This window comes from Phodopus roborovskii, unplaced genomic scaffold, assembly GCF_943737965.1.
Source record: "Phodopus roborovskii unplaced genomic scaffold, PHOROB, whole genome shotgun sequence".
Classification (NCBI taxonomy): Eukaryota; Metazoa; Chordata; class Mammalia; order Rodentia; family Cricetidae; genus Phodopus; species Phodopus roborovskii.
The window spans coordinates 6,217,462-6,241,276 of record NW_026125295.1 but is presented as its reverse complement, the minus strand read 5'-3'; the positions used below and the strand labels follow the sequence as shown (position 1 = coordinate 6,241,276).

At 37.3% G+C, this 23,815-nt stretch overlaps 1 protein-coding gene across 1 annotated transcript in view; it reads left to right on the top strand.

The window, feature by feature from the left end:
• The first annotated feature begins 15,091 nt into the window (after positions 1-15,091).
• The window catches only part of Zcwpw2 (zinc finger CW-type and PWWP domain containing 2), an 84,266-nt gene continuing 75,542 nt past the window's right edge, over positions 15,092-23,815 (top strand). The window contains exon 1 of the mRNA XM_051173590.1: positions 15,092-15,451. Within this exon, the coding sequence (XP_051029547.1) occupies positions 15,165-15,451 (287 nt within the window). The 5' untranslated portion in view covers positions 15,092-15,164. The remainder of the gene's footprint in view (positions 15,452-23,815) is intronic.

The following is a 23,815-nucleotide window of genomic DNA, read 5'->3' as shown; positions in this document are numbered from 1 at the left end:
GGATGCTTTGTTCTAGCTGTTTTGAATGCTAGATCACCTGGGATACTGCTTCAGGGAGTCTGGCTTGATCAAACCATATTAGCCTGGAAGGAATCCATTGCTTTTCAGTTTCTATGGAAACAAAAATAGAAATTATTTTCCCCAGTAATCTGCTCTTAGACTTAAATTTTGAAGTCAAAGCATTTTTTTTAAAAAATATATAAATTGGATTAATTCAGCAGCATTGATAATCAAGTGTATTGTAGCAATTGTTATTCCTTCCTTAACAATTGAGCAATCCAAAGACAACACAATAGCATACAATATCCAGACTCTTTATGTATTTTCCATTTTTACGTGGCTTTTTTATTACTCTATTTCTTTTGCTTTTATTTTTTTATTTATTGAGGCAGGGTTTCTCTGTGTAACTTTTGCCTGTCCCTGGAATTAACTCTATATACGAGGTTCACTTTGAAATCACAGAAATTTGTTTGCCTCAGCCTCCCGAGTGCTGGAACTAAAGGCATATACCATCACACTCAGCTACTCTCTTCTTTTTAATTTTTTAAAACCACTTTATCCCCCTTCCCCCCAGGCTACGTATATTTTAAAACACACTGTAAATCTTTAGAGGTTTTTCTTTATCTGAATCTGTCTTTATTGTAAACATTTATTTATTTATTTATTTATGGTCACGAGTCTTTTATCTGCTAAACAACCTTGCTAAAATTAAAACCACAGCTGTATTAGCTGAGGTCTATCCAAGATGTCCGGGGTGGGGGTGGGGTTACATTTATTGCCAGCACTGAGAGCTGTGCTCACTGCCTTGGTCTACACTACTATCCAGCAGCAGGCTGCCGGCTTGGAGATGTGGTCACTGCCATTGGCAGCTCTTGTACACACTATTCAATTGTTAGCAGGGTTTGCTGCTTATGCTGAGCCAGGAAACCTCCCTTAAAGGAGCCACACAAATCTCTGCTTGTCTCTAGCAAAACAGAGTCCAACTGAGAAAAATGCTGCTACCAAGAAGCCTTGCTTATCTCTGTTCTTTCATTCCTAAATCCCCCTTTTATGCTTTTGTTAAGTTTTGAGTGAAAGTTTTTGGGCCCCACGTTGTAGGCACCATTTTATTATGAGCAGTTTTTCTCACCAGCCTGGTCCTAATGCCACATCAGCCCCAAATAGCACACAGAGATTCTGTATTAGATATAAAGCAGTTGGCCAGTTACTAGTGTTTCTCATTGGCTATCTCTGTCTTAAATATTAACTCGTTTCTATTAATCCAAGTGTTTCCATGTGGGCTTATCTTACTGGAGAGAGGGTCTGGACTGCTTCTCTCTCAAGTATCTAAGTCTTGAATCCTCTACTACATCTCCCAGAATCCTCCTTGTCTCCTAGTCCCACCTATCTTGCTTTCCTATTTGCCAACAATAACCAATAAGAGAAACATATTTACAGAATGACATCTCCCATCATTCAACACCATCAGAGATCCTCCCAGAAGGGTGACATGTTATGTAATGACACAGAGAGTGTAGCCTAGGCTGACCTCAAACATTCATAGCAAGTTCTTTTTCCTCGAGCTCCTACTTGCTGGGATTACAGATATGTGCCATCACACCCAACTCATGACCTGTAATTTTATAGTTATTTATCTGAATTTAAAATTGTATGGTTCTTTTATTTGTTTTAAAAATAAGCTGGTTATAAATCACCATGTGTATATACTACCTAGTAAAATGAATGAATTCTCCCACAGTCTCTGAGATACAGTACAAAAGCCTTTACAGAGTCAGTGTCCCATGAGAAGAAACACCAGGGGCCCATTCTGGCTCCTCTTGTACACACCAAGGAAAGTCCTTACCAGAAAACCAGCCAATTAGAATCCATGTCTTAGATTTGTCTGCACTACTGACAAAAATAAATGTCTCTTTAAATAACCTGGTCTGTGACAGATTGTTAAGGTGGCCACCATAAGACTATTGCATTGATCAACTTTATTGACCCTCTGTTTATTTTTTAATTGCTTGCCTATTTCTCTTATAAATCCATTTCTTAAGTTTGGGGTATATCCTGTGAACAATTCTTAGCTGCATTTAAAAAATTACATTTAAATGTTATTTATGTGTGCATGTATGTGTGTGGGTGCGTGTATGTCATGGTATATTTGTAGCAGAGGACAACTTGCAAATTTACAAAGTAAATTTACTAAGTAAATTCTCTCCTTCAACCATGTTGGCCCAGAGGATAGAACAGGCCTCAAGGCTTTGTGGCAAGTGCCTTTACCTACTTACCTCTCTTTGCTGGCCTATAACTAAAATCTGAATCTCCTTAATAAGACTTTTGTTTCTTTTACTTTTTCAATAACATTGGAATTGATTTACAGTTTTAATGTTCTTTTTTAAAATTTCCATGCTTGTATGTTCTTTTTCATATTGAGGTTATATAATATCCTACAGTGTTCCCTATTAAAACCATGCTTTATGGGGTGTGAGTTCTCTCTTCTATTGTGTATTTCCTGTCTTTCATCGTTGGTTCTTTTTGATTATTACTATTGGTATATTTAAGAGTCACGGGCAGCCTGTTTATGAATTCTTTGTGTGCTGAAGTCCTAAATAAAGTGAGGCAGTTGCTTCTGGGTATAAAAGCACTCTAGCAACTGTTGGCTTTTCAGAAGACCTTGGTTAATATCACCATATATCCCAACATCAACCATATCTTCTTCATGTGACAAAAGTCATCAAATCTTTTCCTAATGTTTGGCCAAACAAGGGACGCAGACCTTGAATCTGTCTCACATTCTCAGATGTTCTAGACTTCTACGTATGCACTGTACATTGCTTGAAGGCCTAGCCAACCTGTAGACATTTTGTTGTTTATGAATGTGCATATTTTAGATGTTTTCCACGTACTTCATTGTCAGCCATTATGCTTTTGACTAAATCCTGATCTTTTTCTGTTGTTTTTAATATATTATGAAATCTAATGCATAACATTAAATGTATCTTATTCATCATATATTAAGTTCTCTTTGGAGGTAGGCAGGGCACAAATAGGCAACCTGTGATTCTGTAATGGTGCTTATGTTTTCTAAATGGCATTATGTGCATATTTTATTTGTAAGATGAATGACTGAAGACACATTATATGTTCAGAATTATTGACTTGATTACAAGTAAGATTTTATCCAGAAATTGTAAATGATGAAAATTCAAAAAAAGCTGTGTGCTTTGGGGAGGGTCATGCCTGTAATCTCAGCATTAAGATGGCGAGTAAGGAATCCCTTGAATTCCATGACAGTCTGAGTTACATAGGGTGCCTCTACTTAAAGACAAAACATTCTGACAAAGCCCAATTCTGAAGAAGTGGTATGCATATTATTGTGTCTCTCCAGTCCAGAAGAGTTGAATCATCCCTGAAAGCCTGAACTAAAATGGCACACTTCCTCCAACCACAGTGCTGGGACAGTACAATGACACTTTTCTTCTTCTTTTTCAGTTTGGAAGAACAATCATTATTTTCCTCATTCATACACAAATAATAAAAACTATTTCTATTATAAGCAGCCATTTATCTTCATTCCTACTCTGTATGTATTTATTCATACTGTCTCATTAAATTCTGATGCTTTTCAGAACTCCTTGGGTGTGTTGTAATTTCACCATCTGGGATACATCAGTCACAAAATACATATACATTGTAATAAAAATTGATGCTTCACCAGATTTCCTTGGCGATTCTCCATCTTAAAACATCATTGTTCTATTCAGCAATGGCACTATATAATATTTCAATTCAAGAATATGTATTTTCTGATTTTTTAAAAACCTGCTGCAGTATAACACTTTAAAAAATAATTCACATGGAATACTGCAATCTTTGGAGAATTTTAAAAAAAATCTACATAGACTTAGTTGGATAAAAAAATTTCATTTGAAGGCTACAGATATCTATAATATACTAGATTAAGTTGTTAGTAACTCTGCAGGTCTTGGTGGTCCCTTTAATAAACTCATTTTAACTAATAATGCTTGTTATAAATGAAAAATTGCTCTCTGATCCCTTTCCCATCTGTTGGAATATTTAGCCACTTCCAGATACTGCAATGAAATGTGGGAGAAAAAAAAATCAGTGAATTCCAGGATATAAAAAATGGTTTAGGTATTTATAGGTCAATGCATAGAGAAAAGCTTGTCTATCAAATCAAGCCATTCATTTCTGGAGATACAAAAATAATGTCTGAGCTCTCAAAGAGCCTGTGGTCCAGTGGTTTTGGCTAGGAACACACATTATTATAATATAAAGCAGAACAATGTATAGGCCAGAGTAAAGGTAGAAAGGGAAGGGCACGAAGATTACATAAGGAGAAAATCACAACTATTTGGGGGCTATCTTCACTCTCCAGAGCCAACATTCACCTAATGGATGTACTGGCTGATCTTGGGTGTCCGCTTGACATAAGCTAGAATCATCAGAGGAAGGAGCCTTAGTTGAGGAAATGCCTCCATGAGATCAAGTTGTAAGGTATTTGCTTTTTAGTGATCAGTGGAGGAGGACCTACCAGTACTTGGTTGATGGTGCCATTCCTGGGCTGCTGGTCCTGGGTTCTGTAAGAAAGCAGGCTGAACAAGCCAGTAAGCAGCACCCCTTCATATTCTCTACGTCTGCTCCTGCCTCAAGGTTCCAGCCTTGCTTGAGTTCTTGTTCTGACGTCCTCCAATGATGAATTATGATGTGGAAGTGTGAGCTGAATAAATCCTTTCCTCCCCAGCTTGCTTTTGGTCATGGTGTTTCACTGCAGGAGTAGAAACCCGAACGAAGACAGTGGGTTATCAGTTTGTTGCCATAGTCCTTTCCATAAGTTCCCTGTTGCCTCTCTTTTGACAGCTTCACTTCTACTGTTCCAAAGGAGTCCTTGTCACTGTTTGTATGTACTTGGTAGTAGTTGTCTTGCTAGCTGATTAACTTCTAATTTCTCTACTCCTTACAATCTTTTGATCTACAGCTGAATTTTTGGAACAGTAAATTGAATGTAAGACACTTAGAAAGTTTGGCCTGCTATAGAAAATTACCAACGATGGGGGTGGTTTAAACAACAAACATTTATTTCTTGTAAGTCTAGAGAATGGGAAGTATATGAGTAAGTTGGCAACAGGTTCCATATCTGAGGAGGGTTCATTTCCTTATTTTGAGGTCGTTGACATTTCTTAAAATTATTGTATGATGGCAGGCCAGCAGGGAAGAAACTACATGCTCTCTGTTGTTTCTATTTGCAAAGCCGTTGATTCCATCACGAGGGCTGTTCCTTATTTATGGTGAGCTCCCGAAGGGCCCACCTCCCAGTATATCATGTTTCAACACATGAACAAATTTGTCGGGGAGTTATTAGCACCTGCTAGGCCATGGCAAGCAGCACTAAACTAGCCATATTTTGTGTCATTAGTTTTTCTTTAACAAAAAAGAAAAACTGCTGAATTGGGCTCTAATATACTGTATTAATTCTCCAAAATGTTTTAGGCTTATTTAAAAGCTGCTTTCAACAGACTTTGACTTGCAGTTGTAAGTCTCACTTTGTATATGTAATAAGCAAAATGGAAACGAAGTGAGTTGATTAAGGAGTTCTTCACTTGATTTTAGCTAAAAGGCCAAGAAAAGCAATAGTAAAGGATTTCTAAAGCATCTTCATATGTAAAAGGACTTTTGGGCTGTCAAGATGGCTCTCTTGGTAAAGTGTCACTGTATAAGCAGGAGAACCTGAGCTCGGCTGCCCAGAATCCACATAAAGAGCTGGACATGGAGGTTCACACCTGTATCCCAGCTGGGGAGGGTCCTTGGGGCTTGCTGGCCGTCCAGTCTAACCCCATGGGTGAGAAGCGCTGTAAATAAGACTGAGAGTGAGAACACACTCATCATAAACTTAAATGGAACTATGAGCTTGAGGCTGAACTTTGATAGCCACTCAGTGTTTACTCTCTTTTAAACTGCAAGTTCTTAAAAATTATCTGGTTCAATATGTTAAGTTGTGAAATGAAACTTTAAAAAGGTTTAGTAAAGCAAAGGTGATTAGCACAGCTTTGCCTTTATCAAGGCCTCTAAAATGTGGATTATCTAGGTATGACAAGGGGTGCATTCAAAGTGTCTAGCATTCTTGTGATAACTTTGTCTTCTTTTCTATCATTGTGCATTCTGGATGTGCCAGTAAGTTTGAAAACAAGCAAAATGTGTGAGAAGAGGAAACAGAAGCAATGAGAATCTATTTTGAAGAGAATTGAGGATTTTATAATCTGCATTATGAATTCCATTAGGCTGGATAAAAATGTATCAAATCCAAATTACCAAGAGGTTTAAGTTAGATGCAATTGAAACTACCACCAAGTAATAATGACATTTAATTTATCTTCTCACTATTATCCACTATGGGACTGAAGTTGCTAAGAAAATCTAGAAACTTTATCTACCATTTAAAAGTAATCTTTTAATCCTCTTCTGTTTTGTAATAGGCATCGTAGAGGATTTTCACAAGCTCTCCAGTCACATCCTGCTGCAGACATAGAGGGCTCTCTGCTCTGGAGTGGGCTGCTTGTAAGATGGGCAGGGTCCAGGGCAGCCAACCGACACTAATGACTGTCTTCTGTCTTTCATTCCCCCCCCCCTGCATTATATCATTTGGCTTTGTTCAATAGTGCTCTTTGTAAATATTTTTAAGTGACTCCTTTGTGAGGAATGGTTTAATCTAATTTGATCTCTAACCCTGTTACACTCGCTGGTCACATACAGCTCCAGCACTCTGCAGTGTGGCAAAGGTGAGTGACAGAGGGTATGTCTGAGCACTTTTAGTTATGTTACTTCCAGCATGGCTGGCAGGTGACCTCATAACCCATTCAGAACATAGGGTTTAACTATTAATTGATGCTATGTATCAGTAAAAGCCCATTTTTTTCTTTAAAGATTTCCCTACATCGTATTTTTTTTTCTATGTATCTTCTGCGCCTGTGTAGCACATTCATGAGTCGCCTGCAGAGGCCAGAGAAAGGCCTTAGATCCTCTAGAACTGAGGTTACAGATGCTTGTGAACCACAACATGGGTTCTTGGAACTTAACCCAGGTCCTCTGAAAGAACAACCAGTGCTCAACCACTGAGCAATCTCTCCAAATGCTCTTGCAAATGACATAGGTTCTGTCCCTGGCACACACATGATGACTTATAATCATCTATAACTCTAGTTCCACTGAATCTGGTACCTTCTTATGACCTATGAGAGGCATCATACATGTACATGGTGCACAAACATATACAGATGAAACATTCAGACACATGAAATCAATAGACATAGAATCAACTTGACATTCTTATTCCTTTTAGAATTGTATCACAATGCTTTCCCCTCAGTTCAGTTAGCCATAATGTCTCCTAACACCTGCCTTAGAATTTTTTTTCTGTATCTTTAGATTTGATTTCTAAGTTTACAGCACCTCATCTAGTAGATAGCATTGCAGCCTTGATTCCCTTGTTCACAACTTGTTGTGCAGGCTTATGAAAGATGGCTGATAACTTTTGGAACTTACAATTAGAAGAAAATCTTGGCAAAAACGAGTTAATATTTTCTGGTTTTGGGGGTCGAATTTATGCCTCAGTATTTCTAAATCTTGTAGCACAACAAGATAAAAACATGTCCACTACTTATATTATTTACATTCTTCATGAATCCAGTATAAAAGTTTTAAAATATATTTTTAGTATTAAACATGTACATCATTGTCAATATTTGGAGGCATGTTGCTTGAAAATTTGTAAAGACTTGTAAAACTCAGATAGAGATAGTAAAAACCAAAGAAAATAGACTGTAATGTGTACTGGATGGAATAAAAGCTTGTTTTCAAAATGAAGTCATTGTTGAAGAAGGAAGAAATTATTTTGAAAATAAAATCATGTTGTAGTTTAAATTATGAATTATAGCAGCCATGATAAAATTTATAAAATTTAAAATACCAAGAAATTTAAGTGAGACCAAGCAAGGAGGAATGGTTTTATCAGATATTGAAACAAACAAAAATCCTTTATTGGCATAAGGGAAGAAGTACAATATATTGATTCATGTGTATATATAAAAATAAAATCCGGTTCTGATTAATGATAAAATCATGCACAATTAACTGAATATTGTTCAGATAATTGGCTATACAGGTAAAAGTAAAGTCTTTTATTTCAATATTTGTGAACACACAAAATATTTCAGATGTATTAAATACCTAAATTTGAGAATCAGAACAACTGAGAGAAATATATGGAAGATTTTATTTAAAATCTTGGGGATAAATTCAAGTTTTGTAAAATTTTAACTTTCTGTGTATAAAAGTATAAAGTTACAAAAACATGGCAAAATATATGAAGACTTTCTAACATTTGAAACAAAGAGTTAATATCCCTAACATATCATGAGCTCTATCAAATTTCTGTAAAGAAAACAATAAAATCTGAATATAGAATAAGAGCAAGTTTTTCCAATAAATGAAAACACAAATAGTCAATAAAATCTAATTAGTGGTTAGGGAAGTGTAAATTAAAACTACAGTAGATAACTCTCTGTTAATTAGATTTGAAAAGAAGTCATTGTTAATATCCATTGTTGGTACACAAATGAGGAAATCGGTACTTATAAACTGTTAGTGGAAATTGAAAATCAGAATAGCTTTCCAGAGGCCCATTTACAACTGTCTACTTAAAAATGTGCATACTTTTTAATGTAGCATTTCCATTGTAGACGTATAGATGATCTAATGCATGAATTGACAAAACATGCAATGGTATTTACTATAATATTGCCTATACTATCCAAAAACTGAAGAAAAAACGCAAACTAACAAGAGCCCCCAAAATCTAGAGGCCTTTTTCCTAAATTCATCAGTCATACTATGCATGCTGCATTGACTTAATGTTATGCTATATAGAGCTATTAGGAGTGAAATGATTTGATATATTCTCACCTCAGAAAAGGTCTATGAGACAAAGAAATATAATCACAAAAGAGTCTATGTCTATATCAGAAACATGAGTATGCAGATAATGTAATAGGTGAGATTAATTTATGTGAAGGATATAGGTAAAGAAACAAAGACTTTGTCAATAATTAGGAAAATTAAGCATATTTGGGAGATGCAGTTGTTAATAAAAGGCTATTTAAATTATTAAAGCCATGAAAGACAAAAATATACCAAATCAGTGTCAAAACTATGCTACAAACTTTATTATATCACAAAGGGAAACTCTCTTTTTTTCTTTAGAGCCAGGTAAGTATTTCCTCCAGTGTGTATTTGGTCGGTTCTGACCCCTTATTATATATGGCAGTAAAAAATGCAACAACTAGACATACTCAATAAACAAGGAGAACAAACAAAAGTGTAGCATTAAGGCAAAGTTAATAAAGTAAAAGTGTTTGGATGCACCAGAAGGGTATTAAGGCCCTCTTTGCTGTATTAGCCATTTGATTATAGCTGAATCAGTTTAATGGAATGAAGTTTGAACCAAGACACAATTTTCTCCTTCAATACATATAAACTCAAATATGAGGAGTAATTTTAAAACAAAGTAGAGAATTCAGTGCTTATAAAAGTTTTAAGCTGTGCTGATATAATTATAGTTTTATTCATTGTACAAATGTGGTATCACCTTTTTGATTACATTTTGTCAAATTACATTGTCACAAACTGCAAAAGTACAAGGGCTGATTTGGAGTTTTTAGGAATTGCAGCATAGTAGATATGAACTTTTAAAAGAGATAGGATATTTTATATTCTTGGTTGTGAGCCTAGCCTTTAACAGCAGAGCCATTTCTCCAGCCCAAGATTGGATATTTTAAAGAAACTGAAATTTTAATGTATTCTAAGGAGGTAATGAAAGTGATCTACTCAAAGGTCAATATAAGATTAAGAAAAGAGAGTTATTAAATATCAACAAATACAATAATTTCTTGTATCTTATTGGATAATAGTTTGATAAAACGGGTTAGCAGAACCAATAGAAATCACAGAAAATATACACCTACAGACCAAGCAATACTTTTTAAAATAATTAGTGAGTCACTGAAGAAACCATAGGGAAAATAAAAATTCTTAGAACCAAATGAAAATGAATCATCCAGATCTTTGGGTTAAAGAAAATAGTTATAAGGGGAAGTGTACAGAGATAGGCATCTATATGTAGAAAAAAATGAGGGATACTAAATAAACTATCCATACATCTGAAGAGCCGAGAAACAATAAAAATCAGGACAGAAATAAAATGATGACTAATCAAAAAAATGAAAAAGTTCACTGTAGTAAAGAATTGCTTCTTTGGAAAGATAAGCATGATATTCAAGCCCTTAGCCAAGCTATCCAAAAGAAAGAGAACATTCAAACCAATACAAAAAGATCATATTATAGTGGATAAATCTGAAACTAAGAGGATATTCAGGAGATATTTTGAAAATTTACACTAAAATATGGAAATCTAGAAGAAGTGAATAAAATTCTAGACACATATAACTTGCCAAACTGAACTAAGAAGATATAAAAACCCAAAGAGATACAAACAGTATCAATGAAGCAGTTAATAGTGTCCCAACAAAGACTAGCCTGAACTGAGTCACTGTTGAATGCTTTCATATCGACAAAGAAATAAGGCCAGTGCTCCTCAGTGTGTTCATAAAACAGTAAATGGAGGAATACCGTTATATCTGTTCAACAAAGATAAAAGATAATTATTCCTGATGGACATAAAAGCAAAATTCTCAAAATCTTTACAAGCCAAATTCAATGACATATTTAAAAATACTTCATCATTAAGTTGGTTTAATGTCAGAAATGAAAGAATGCAAATTAGTAAACATGTTAAAACACATTAGTAGAATAGAAACATGTGTCATTTCAATAGATGCAACAATTTCCTGAAGAAGTAAATTGAAGAAGATAGTAGAAGATGGAAAAGGCAACCCATGTTCATGAATTAGCAGTTAGTCTTGACAAAATGGCCATGTTATTAAAAGTGATCCACAGACTCAATATAACCATCTTTAAAACCCTAATGACATTCTTCTAGTTCTTCACAGAACTAGAAAATATTAATATGGAAAAAACAAAGGACCTTGAATAGCTAATATACCTTTGAGGCATCACAATACCTGACAACAGATTTTAATAGAGTCAAATAGTAATAGAAACAGTATGATACTGACAATAAAACCAAGCTTGTGGCTCAGTAAAATAGAGAAACCAGAAACAAACCTATGCAGCTACCTCCATCTAATCTTCTATTAAGAGGCCAGAAACTTGGGTTGGAAAAGAAACAGGCTCAGTGCTGGTGCTGGGAAAACTGGAAATCAATGGGTAAAACAGAAACGATTGCCATGTCTCACCTGCACAAAAAATCAATTCAAAGTTGATTCTGGATGTGCATCCAAAAGAAAACAGCTAAGCTTCCATAGAGATTCCCGTGTCGTACTGTCACAATAGCCAGGTTATAGGGTAGTTCTGGGTGGGACAGAGATAGCCTGCTGAATTGACATTGTATGCTAAGAAAAAGAGGACAAGTGTGAAATGGAGATGGAGTAAGGGCTTGTATGACAATAACCAACCCATTACTCCCTTTACTTTACTTCAAGAAAAACTATTTTCTTTGAATAACCTCCACAATGAAAACCTGGGACACTGAAGAAAGTAATTAAAGTAGATACTAGATTGAAATTACTTCATATGCTCTGGGATTGGAAGAATTATTATTTTGAAAATGGCTGTCTTACCAAAAGCAATCCATATAATCCCCATCCAAATCTTAAAGCCATTCTTGACAGCAATAGAAAATAAAAAGTTAATTCATGCAGAAGCACAAAGGACCCAAGATACTACAAGGAATCCTGAGAAAAGAGGATTGATGCAGGAGGTGTCATTGTAATAAATTTCAAGTTATACTACAGAGCCTTATTAATGAAAGCATCCCAGTAAGGACACAAAACAGATGCTGATCAGTGGAATAGAAGACCTAGATATAAACCCACACATCTGCAGTCCCTTTTTTTTTTTTTTTGGACAATACTGAAAAATATTCATTGAAGAAAAGACAGCATCGTTAGTAAATGGTGTGGGAAAGTAAATATTCACATGTAGAAGGATGAAACTAGATCCCTGTTTGTTATCCGGTACAAAAAAAAATCAATTTAAAATGGATGGAAGATCTTAACATAAGAAACTCTGAAACTCTGAAACCATTAGAAGAAAAAAATAAAGGAATTATTTTAAGACAGAGGCAATGGCAAGAGCTTCCTGAATAGGTGACCACTCACTCAGAATATAATGTCAACAGTTGACAAATGGGACCTCCTGAAACCAGAGAGCTTCTGCAGAGCTACGGAAACAATGAGCAGAGTTTACCAATAGTCTACAGAATGGGGGAAAATCTGTGCTAACTGTACATGTGGCACATTCATATCTAGAATTTGGAAATAACTCGAAAGCGAAGCATTCAAACAAGTCAATAAATAGCTAAATGAACAGGTAGTGCTCAAATAATGAAACATAAATTTGTTCAATAAACACATATAAAAAGTTCAACCTCTTTATCATATAAATGCAAATTAAAATTGCATTGAGATTCTATCTCACCCCAGCCAGAATATCAGTAATCAAGAAAACGATACATTCTGGTGAGCATGTAGACCAAAGTGAGGCCTCCACTATGTGTGGGAATGTGAACTAGTACAGCCACTGTAGGAATTGGTATGGAGGTTCTAAAAAATACTAAGTTTTCCACATGACCTAGTTATACCACTCCTGGATATTTCCCCAAAGAACTCCAAGACAACATTGTAATGTAAAAAATAAAAAGGCCCAGAGACAGATATTGGGGTGCAAGCTTCAAGCTGAAGATCAGAGAAGCAAAGTAGCCAAGAGCTTTTACCTCTACCTATACTGAAGCAATGCTGCCCTCAATATTGTTGGAGACTAATTGCCTGAATCTGCCTGGAGACCAAAATGCCCCAGACTGAATGTCTGGTCCTATCTTATATATACCTCTCTAGAGCCGGGATTAAAGGTGTGGGATCCCAAGTGCTGACATCTCCTTTATGTGAGCTCTCTCTTTTAGACTGGTTCAATCTTGTATAGCCTGGGTTGTCTTGGACCCACAGAGATCCATCTGCCTTTGTTTACTGAGTCCTGGGATTGAAGGTTGTGCCACCAGTGCCCAGCTTCTATAACTAACTAGTATGTCTGGCTTTGCATTTTGATCCTTCAGGCAAGCTTTATTAAATCATAAATAATATATCATCACACAACATATCACAGAGATCCTTGCACATCAATGTTCATCACAACAGTGGTTACAGTAGTTCAGTTATGGAGTTATGGAGCCAACCTATATTTCTAGCAACAGACAAATGGAGTAGAGAACAAGAATCTGTTGTGTTTGTACAATGGAATTTCTTCATCCATAAAGAAGTATGAATCACCTTATTTTAGGAAAGTGTATGTAATTGGAGATAACACATGTCAATTAAGGTAGCTTCAGAAAAAATGTTTTTAAGACTCATGGTTCATATGTTTTATGTAGGTATGGAAAGTTATAAATGCTTGTATGACATAAATATAAAGTGAAACTGGACTCTCAGGAAATAATTAGCACTAACAGGAGGGAGGATGGGTGAAAAAGGAAGGCCATGGTAGATGGTTATGAGGGGAATTTGCCCAACATAAAATATCTACTTATAATGATCTTATGTAACAACATTATACCATACACAATGGAAAGTTTAAAACATAAATAGGAAATATAAAAGTGCTGTTAATAAAAAGGTGTTAAAAATTTTAAACTTAGTAATCAATAGCTCATGCATATATTGGCTATTTTAAATGCAATTTGTTGGGGCTTAAGTAATGAACATAATGAATAAATGTAAGTAAGATATAAATATTTGATTAACTTGTGAATTAAAAGTTCTTTTTGAATGATGCTAGTATTTGGATAGCAATGTTGTACTGATTAATCACTGTTGTATGCCAACATATTTTTAATACTTATTTAGTTAGCATATATGTGCGTGTGCCTGTGTGTGTGTGTGTGTCCATATATTATGACATGCACGGGGAAATAAGAAGAGCACTTGTGGGAGTCAGTTTTCTCTTCCTATCATGTAAGTTCTGGGGATCGGATTCAGTTTACCAGTCTTGAAAGCAGGTCCCTTTATCCACTGAGCCATATTGCCAGCTCCCACATCTCTTTGCTTTTAAAAAATAGACAATTGGGAAATACATTGCCAATACTTAGTTTCATCAGTAGTTACTTCGTTAGTATTTAGTTACATTTTTAGTATTTTCTTCAGTGTTGTTACTGATGCTGAATTTGGGAGATTTTAACACACAGCTCTATTCATACATGTAGACTCCCCATAATAAAGCTCTGAGAAGATGTCTTATTAGTGAGATAAGGGGCAGAGCTTCCGAAGGAGAAGGTTGCTCATCTAACTTTTAAATCATTAGTTTTTTTGAGGTGGAATATTTGCTGCATTTGGTTTTTCCAGATGCATGAAGCTGTCTACGTACCCTAGAGAAGTGTGCCTAAGGACAAGAGCACACTTGTCTGGGTTTGAAGCTCAGCTCTACAGGGTACTGTGCCTGAGGCTTAATCATGCTTTTCTTAGCTTCAGTTTCCTTGGAAAAATGGGTATAACATGAGCTGTGTGCATAAGGCGCCGACACCCGGTAGCTCTGTGTGTTTTATGCTCATCCTAGCATCCAGGATGCTTGGGCAAAAGGGTGGAGAGTTTGAGGCCAGCCTGAGCTATAGCGTATATTTATCTCAAGCAAAAAGCAATATCTTGTGCATAGTGTCAGTAATAGGCATTGCTGAGCTAGACTCTCATCATACGATAGATTTGTCCTATTTTTAATCTCAGAGCACTTGTTGTAAGGGTAATTTACATGGCTGCTGTGTTATTGCTGTGGCTCAACAGAGCACCACATGTCAAGATGCAAGTTTTTTGTGTCAGGAGCACAGGAGTGGGCAGAAAATATACCAACTTTTTGTTGTGATTTAAATTGGATCTCGTATTCTTGAATCTGTATTATTTTTATTTTTCAGATTCAATTCACTTCTGAGGAAAAAAAGAAAAAGAAAAGAAAAAAACCAATCTAGTGGAGTGGTCAATAGCAGCTCAATGGACCCAGCCCTGGAAAGCAGTGAGTTTGTGAACAGAACGTGGGTCCAGTGTGAGAATGAAAGCTGCTTGAAGTGGAGGTTGCTGCCTCCGGAAGCTGCGGCCAGGGTGGAGCACAGCCAGCCGTGGTATTGCTTCATGAATGCTGACTCCAGCCACAACAGCTGCTCAGCGTCTGAAGAGGATTTTCCTGCAGAGTCTCTGTTCCTTGAAAGCGGGTATAAGTTCGTCTATTCACAGCTTCCTCTGGGAAGCCTGGTTTTGGTGAAATTACAGAATTGGCCAAGGTAAGGGATTTATTTATTGTCTATTCATTATTAATTAATTATTACTTAATTACTGATATATTTAAATTTTTATTACATTTACTTATTTTCATGTGGGTTTGTGGGTCTGTGTAGATGTGTGTGTGTGTGTTGCAGTGAATCAAATACTAAGAGTTTCGAACTTGCTAAGCTAACACTATTGCCAAGCTATACTCTCAGCCCTGTGCTTTGTGTTGTTTGCATTTGGAGTGGCTTTGCTTGTTTCTAACTTTTCATCCAGAATTATTTATGATTTTACAAAACAGATTTTCATGTTTAGAGTAGCCTTGAGTTCACAATAATTGGGTCTAAGTACATTTCCATATGTCTTTTGTTCACTCAGAACTCACCCGTCCTCCATTATACCCCATACAATGTGATTTGTTAAATCAGTTGACCTATATTGACACATCCCAGTTATCTCCAGAGTTCATGGTTTACACTGTGTGTCTGGCAGGTATAATCTCCACAGTCAGTTTCTCCACCATGTGGGTCCTGGGGATGGAACTCATGTCATCAGGCCTGTTCCAAGGGCCGTCCCAATGGTCCCTTAATTGTCAATCTCTGATACTGTCTTTGTCATCTGAGTTGTATTCACTCTTCTGCTTTCTTAAATGAGAGGTAATTTAATTCATTTCTTATCTTTTCATCTTAATTTAAACAAGGCTACAAATTTTCTTTCAAGAACCGTGATAAACATTGTGTTTTATTCATCTTGAAATAGTTGCCAATTTCTCATTGAAATTAATTATTTATAAGTGTGTTTCCAAATGACAAACATTTGAGGATCTTAATTATGCTGTAGATGCTTACACATTTTTCATTAAATTTATCTGGATTTGTTATATCCCAGAGTTTTGCATTCTGGGTTGAATTTTTCCAGATATATACTGTGTATGTTCAGTGTGTAACACTTGAATTCATGTGAACTTTCCAGACATATACTGTGTATTTTCAGTGTGTAACGCTTGAATTCAGGTGAACTTTCTCAGTGTAAAGGCGTGCTGTCCCATCACACGGCTTTGGCTTTTTACTTCAGGAGTTTATGTTATAACTTAGGTAATCTTTTCTATATTTATATTTCTTTTTCTTGAACTGTTTTCATCTTGTTAGCCCTTTAAAATTTTAAATATTTTTCCTCTACATATTTTATTTCTGTGAAGGTATGAGTTCTTTTTTTTATATTCCTTCCAATTTAGCATTCATTTTTGAAGTTTGAAAAGGTTTTCATTATTTTTTCACTCTTTACTCACTCCTCTTAAGGTTTTTCTAGTTCACACATGTACATTATATCTACAATATTTAATTTTGTTGAGCAACTTGACATCTTTATGTTTTTTATTTATTTAATTTAGAAACAGTCTTTTTTTACATATCAATCCCAGTTCCCTCTCTCTATCCTCCCATAGCCACCCCCCCATCACATCCCCTTTCTGCTCTCCAGTGAGGGTGAGGCCTCCTATGGGGGAGTTGTTAAAATCTGCCACATCATTTAGGGCAGATGGCTGGATTAGCTTCTTCTTCTTCTTCTTCTTCTTCTTCTTCTTCTTCTCCTTCTTCTTCTTCTTCTTCTTTTTTTTTTTTACTTTATTATTTTTTTAATTTTACATGTCGATCCCAGTTCCTCCTCCCTCCCTCCCTCCCACCCTCTTTCTCTTCCCCCTCACATGTATCCTTACCACCCTCCTCTCCCATCCCCCACCCCCATTCCACATGTAGGGCTATGCCATTCAGGTGGGGTCATGTAAATCTCATTTGAAGTAGGGACGAGGACTTCTCTCCTGTCTCTAGGTTAAGGGAATGTCCATTCATGGGGGATGTGTTCGCAAGGTCCTTTTGTGCACCAGGAATACATCCTGGTTCCACTGTCTGAGGTCACTTAGACTGCTCAGGCCTTCTAGCTGAGACCCATGTTCAGGGGGTCTGAGTCAGTCCCATGCTGGATTCCCAGTTATCAGTCTGGGGGCCTGTTAGCTCCTCCTTCTTCAGGTCAGCTGTTTCTATGTGTTTCTGCAACCTGCACTTGTCCTCTCTTTCTTCATCTGGATTCTAGTTCAACTCAGTGTTTAGTTGAGGGTGTTTGCTTCTGTTTCCAACAGGTACTAGATGAGGGCTCTATGATGGTGGATAAGTTAGTTGTTGATCTCACTATCAGGGAAGGGCATTTATGGTAGCCTTTCCACTGTTGCTCAAACTTTTAGTTGGAGTCAGTCTTTTAGGTCTCTAGACCTTTCTTTAGGTTCAGTTTTCTCTTCCAACCAATAATGGCTCCCTCTTTTATGTTCTCTCTCTCCCTCTCTCTCTCTCTTCTGTCTTCTATTCCTACCCCGACTCAATCTTCCTAGTTGCACGTGCCTTCCTCTCTTCCCCTTCTCTTTCTCCTACTTCTCTCTCCATTCATTGCCCCACCTTCCCATGTGCTCTGGGGGATTTGTCGCTTTCCCCTTTTATGAGGGACCTTATATGAATCTCTTAGAATACACCTTGTATCCTGGTTCCTCTGGTGGTGTGAATTATAGGCTAGTGATCCTTTGCTCTAGGTCTAAAATCAACCAAACTCTTTCTACGAGGCCACAATCACCTTGGTACCCAAGCCTCACAAAGACACAACTAAGAAAGAAAACTACAGACCAATATCCCTGCTAAACATTGATGCAAAAATACTCAATAAAATACTGGCAAACCGAATTCAAGAATACATCAGAGAAACCATCCACCATGACCAAGTAGGCTTCATCCCTGTGTTGCAGGTTTAACATATGAAAATCTATCAACGTATATATCCACCATATAAACAAACAGAAAAAGAAAAACCATACGATCATCTCCCTAGATGCTGAAAAAGCCTTCAACAAAATTCAACACCCTTTCATGATAAAGGTCTTGGAGAGATCAGGGATAACAGGAACATACCTAAACATAATAAGAGCAATATACAGTAAACCAACAGCCAACATCAAACTGAATGGAGAGAAGCTTGAGGCAATTCTTCTAAAATCAGGAACAAGACAAGGCTGCCCTCTCTCTCCATATCTCTTCAATATCGTACTGGAAGTTCTAGCTACAGCTATAAGACAACAAAAGGAGATCAAGGGGATCCAAATTGGAAAGGAACAAGTCAAACTGTCTCTATTTGCAGACGATATGTAAGCGACCCAATAAAGTCTACCAGGGAACTCCTACAGCTGATAAACACCTTCAGCAAACTAGCAGGATACAAGATAAACTAAAAAAAAAAATAGTAGCCCTACTATATTCAGATGACAAAGAGGCTGAGAAAGAAATCAGAGAAACATCATCCTTTATGATAGCCCCAAACAACATAAAGTATCTTGGGGTAATGCTTACCAAACAAGTGAAAGACCTATATAATAAGAACTTTGTGGCTTTAAAGAAATAAATTAAAGAAGATATCAGAAAATGGAAAGATCTCCCATGTTCTTGGATAGTAGGATAAATATAGTAAAAGTGGCAATCTTGCCAAAAGCAATCTGCAGAGTCAATGCAATCCCCATTACAATCCCAGCACAATTCTTCACTGACCTCAAAAAGATAAGAATCAACTTTATATGGAAAAACAAAAGACCCAGGATAGCCAAAACAACCCTGTACAATAAAAGAACTTCAGAAGGCATTACCATCCCTGACTTTAAGCTCTACTCCAGAGCTATAGTTTTGAAAACAGCCTGGTATTGGTACAAAAATAGACAGGTAGACCTATGGAATCGAACCGAAAATCCTGATATTAACGCACACACCTATGAACACCTGATTTTCGACAAAACAGCTAAAAGAATACAATGGGGGGGGGGAGGAAAGCAGCTTCAACAAATGGTGCTGGCACAATTGGATGATGATGTGTAGAAGACTGTAGATAGATCCATTTCTATTGCCACGCAGAAAACTCAAGTCCAAATGGATCAAAGACCTCAAAATAAATCCATCCACACTGAACCTCTTAGAAGAGAAAGTAGGCGGTACCCTTGAACAAATTGGTATAGGAGACTGTTTCCTGAACATAACTCCAGGAGCATGACTCCAGGAGCACAGACACTGAGATCAACAATTAATAAATGGGATTTCCTCAAACTGAGAAGCTTCTGTAAGGCAAAGGACACAGTGGACAAGACCAATTGGCAGCCCACAGACTGGGAAAAGATTTTCACCAATCCTACATCTGACAAAGGGCTGATCTCCAAAATATACAAAGAACTCAAGAAACTAGTCAACAAAACACCAAGTAACCTTATTAAAAAATGGGATACAGAACTGAAGAAAGAATTCTCAAAAGAGGAAATCAAAAAGGCTGAAAGACACTTAAGAAAGTGCTCAACATCCTTAGCTATCAGGGAAATGCAAATTAAAAAAACTTTAAGATACCATCTTACTCCTGCCAGAATGGTTAAAATTAGAAAGACCAATGACAACTCATGTTGGAGAGGATGTGGAGAAAGGGGAACACTCCTCCACTGCTGGTGGGAGTGCAAACTCTTACAGCCATTTTGGAGATCAGTATGGTGATTCCTCAGGAAAATGGGAATTAGTTTACCACAGGATCTGGCAATCCCCCTCTTAGGCATACACCCAAATGATCCATATCCATGCAACAAAGACATGCACTCACCTATGTTCATAGCAGCATTATTTGTAATAGCAAGAACCTGGAAGCAACCTACGTGCCTGTCAACTGAAGAATGGATAAAGAAGATGTGGCACATCTACACAATGGACTACTACTCTGCAAAAAAAAAAAAAAAAAAAAAAAAAAAAAAAAAATGGAATCTTGAAATTCGCAGGCAAGTGGATGGAACTGGAAGAAACCATCCTGAATGAGGTAACACATTCACAAAAAAGAGGAACATGGTATGTACTCATTCATATAAGGATTAGCTTTTTTTGTGATCCTGTGGGGATGGAGGAGGCTGAGAAGTAAATTTTGTTGCTGTGGATTCTGCCTGACCTTGGCTCAGAGCTCTCAGTCCTACCTAGCAGCAAGCCTCAGGCCTGGAGGCCAGGCAATCCCAGATAACAGAGGTGTTTGTGTGTCACCACAGAGAGGCCACCAAACACTGCTCTCACAGTTGCTGCTCCTTGCTGCCAAAACTTCTCATCAGTTTGGGTCCAACCTCCTCAGTCTCCTAAGGAACCTCTTGTGGACATCTCTAACTCAGCCTGACCATGGCAGAGTGTCCCCAGGGTCCCCAACCCCTGGCTGCTCCTTGTTTTCAGTAGCTGCCCACTACTCCCAGACAATGGATCTCTTCTCTGGTGGTTCCTGGCTATTGGACTCCAGGATGTGACAAGAGGAGCGGTGGATTTCTTCTCCCTGGACCCTGGAGAGCAGAGGGAGACCCTGTGGATTGGTTCTTATTGTCTCTGTTTCTCCTGCCTTATAGACAGGCTCCTTTCTTCTCGCTGACTCTGTCCTCTTTGACTTTACTCTTCTCCCAGAAGTTGGCTTTTATCAAGTTAGCTCTGGACATTATCTTGGACATTATCTATGATAAATTTTGGTGTTCCCAGGGTTCCCCATACTCCAACATGTTCAGCATCGTTCCCTGCCACCTTGCAGTTTTGCCTGTTGCCTTCAGCTCAGCCTGCGGGACTCTCCAGAAGCTTGCCACCACGTAGAAGTTTTCATTTCTCAAATTTGTCAGATGATCTGTGTGCATTTCCCACTCACCCTTGTTTTGTCTCACAAATACCAATACTGCCAGGTCCCTAGGGAGTGGAGGGTATTGACCCTGTTTTGGTGTGTGTACAGTAGCCTGTCTGTCACTCAGCTTCTTCATGACTGTTGTATGGCAAGTGTCTTTCTGATGGAACCGTACAGGATTCTGAGTAAGTGCTGCCACCAATACTACCCTTTCAGAAACTTTTACTCGTTTTGTAAACTTTTACATTAGAAAACTAAGGTATATTGACTTGTTATCTTGTTGTCTATGAAGATAATAAGGGCTTGACCATAAAAGAGAGGCTATGAGAAGCCTGTTCTGATATGTGTGTATGTGCAATAGACCTTCAAGTCAATATGTAGATTTAAGCAGCACTCACTATGTTTTGATAAGTTATGAAACCTTAACATTCATATGTTAAATGCTGCCAAAACTCCTAATAACTCAGAATGTGACTATATTTAGATGTAGGACCTTTAAAGAAGTGATTAATTACAAATGAGACCCATTGGGGATGCCTTAATTCTATTTAGCTGGTGTTCTTTTAAGACTTGGATTGGGCATGCATGTGCAAAACAGAAAGACAGAAAATAACCCTAGAAAGTTGGCTGGCGTCTGCCAGCCTGGGAGAGACCAGAAGAGACAAACTGTTCCCACTTCAGTCTGGAGTACTCGCCTATGGGGCTGCAGAGTAAAGTTCTCTCGCTTCTTCTGGCAAATCTGTGATAGTTGTCATGACGGCCCTAACACATACACTTACTGCCTTGTCACATTTATGACATCTGTGCCCTTTTTCGTGAAGGCTTTTCTAGGAATCAAAGTGACATTATTGTAGACATTATTGTTCCCTCCCACATTATAATTAACATGGGCATTAATTGGTTATATAAGATCCAATATTTTAACAGACACATAATATGAACATTTACTGAAATTATCATAAAGGGATTTATAGTTTTCTATCATTTTTTTTATCTCTAAAGCAAACATTTTGAAAGCAGAGTTAAAAATGCATTTTGAAAGCAATTTCCAAATGGGAAATTTGATGTTTCGATAACTGTAATTCAAGAAATGAATTTGCTTTTACCAATCAATATATCTGAAAACCAGAAAATTTCAGTAGGAATTAGTAACTGAGACAAAGAACTTAAAATTTTACATGAAATATATTTATTCAAGTCCCTAAATTATCTCTAATTTGTGATTGTTGTTATTGACATGCCTGAAAAACAGCTGCATCTCCCATTCTTCAGAGAATAGAATGCATTTGACTGTGTATCATTTATGTTCTTCTTTATGAGCTAAGTTGAGCACAAATTTAAATTTCAAATTAAGAAACTGAAATATACTTTCATTGTGTATCCAATGGCACAAATGTATAGAATGATAATAACAAGATAAATTACAATAGTAACATGTTAAGATAGAATTAATCCACAAGAAACAGTAAAAAAAATCTGATCTTAATTAAACAGACCTCTAGACCCTGAAGTCAAAGTTGGCTGCTGCTGGCAGAGGTGCTTAGCAGGACAGCACAGGTTAAGTGGGCTTTATCAGCCTGTGGCTTTACAGGCTACTCTTAGTGTCAGGGACTCCATCTTGCCAGCATCTAGAGTTACTGTGGTTCAGATGAGTTGAGTCAAGAATGTTTAAGAGAAACTGATTCAGAATGTAGAAATGTTTATTAAGTCTTTTTTTTTTAATAAAAGCAAACAGCTCTCAGGAGAGCAGTACTTTTCCTGTTGGTCTCGTGTTTTCTCCCATACAGCACAGCTCATACTTATGAAAAGGCACACACAGAGCTTGATAGACAAGGGGAGATCATTTTAAACCATTCTTCTTTTTACCTGCCCCAGTCACCCTCATACACGTGGTCACATTGGCTTCCTCTGGCTGCTGCTGTAACCAAGCAGAATGCATTACCCGCTTTACATATGCAGATGTGCTTTTCAGCAGGCTCCAAGTCCTGAGATCAGGGTATCTCATGGATGATTTCCTTGAAGGCTCTCTCCTTGACTACAGCTGACCACTTTCTTGCCACGTCCTCATGTACTCTTCCCTCCACATGTCTGTTCTGCTCTCGTCCCATGAGGCAGGTCTTCTAGGACATGGAGCCTATCCGAATGTGTTCAGTTTTATCTGAGTACTTCTTGTCATTTTGAGACAAGCTCCCATGTAGTTCAGCTGCTCTTGGGCTCCAATCCTTCTGCCTTGCCTCCTGAGTGCAGGGAGCGCATACATATGGCACCTCGTCTGCTTTCTCAGTTATTTCTTTAAAGGCCCTTCTCTGAACACCTTCTGAGATACTGGAAATTAGGTTTCCAACATCTAAATTTGTCAGGACACATCTCAGCCTTATGATGATGACATACATACTTTTAACTTCCCTGAAACAAAAATGTATGAATCACAAATTTATTTGAATTTAATAACATGTTAGGAACCATAGCAAGAAGTAGATGCCTTCAGAAAGCCTGTTTCCAGGTAAAAGGCAGAGTGAGAGCAGGACTCTCTTCACTTGACTGCTATTAGCTTTCCCACTTTACAGGGCTGCTGATGCACAGACTGGACGGGTGGACAGCTTTCAGCACTATAGTGTTAGATGTACACAGTCTAGAGCTGTGAACTTTTGTCAGACTTCTGCCGTCATTCTTTATCACGGGGTCCTTAC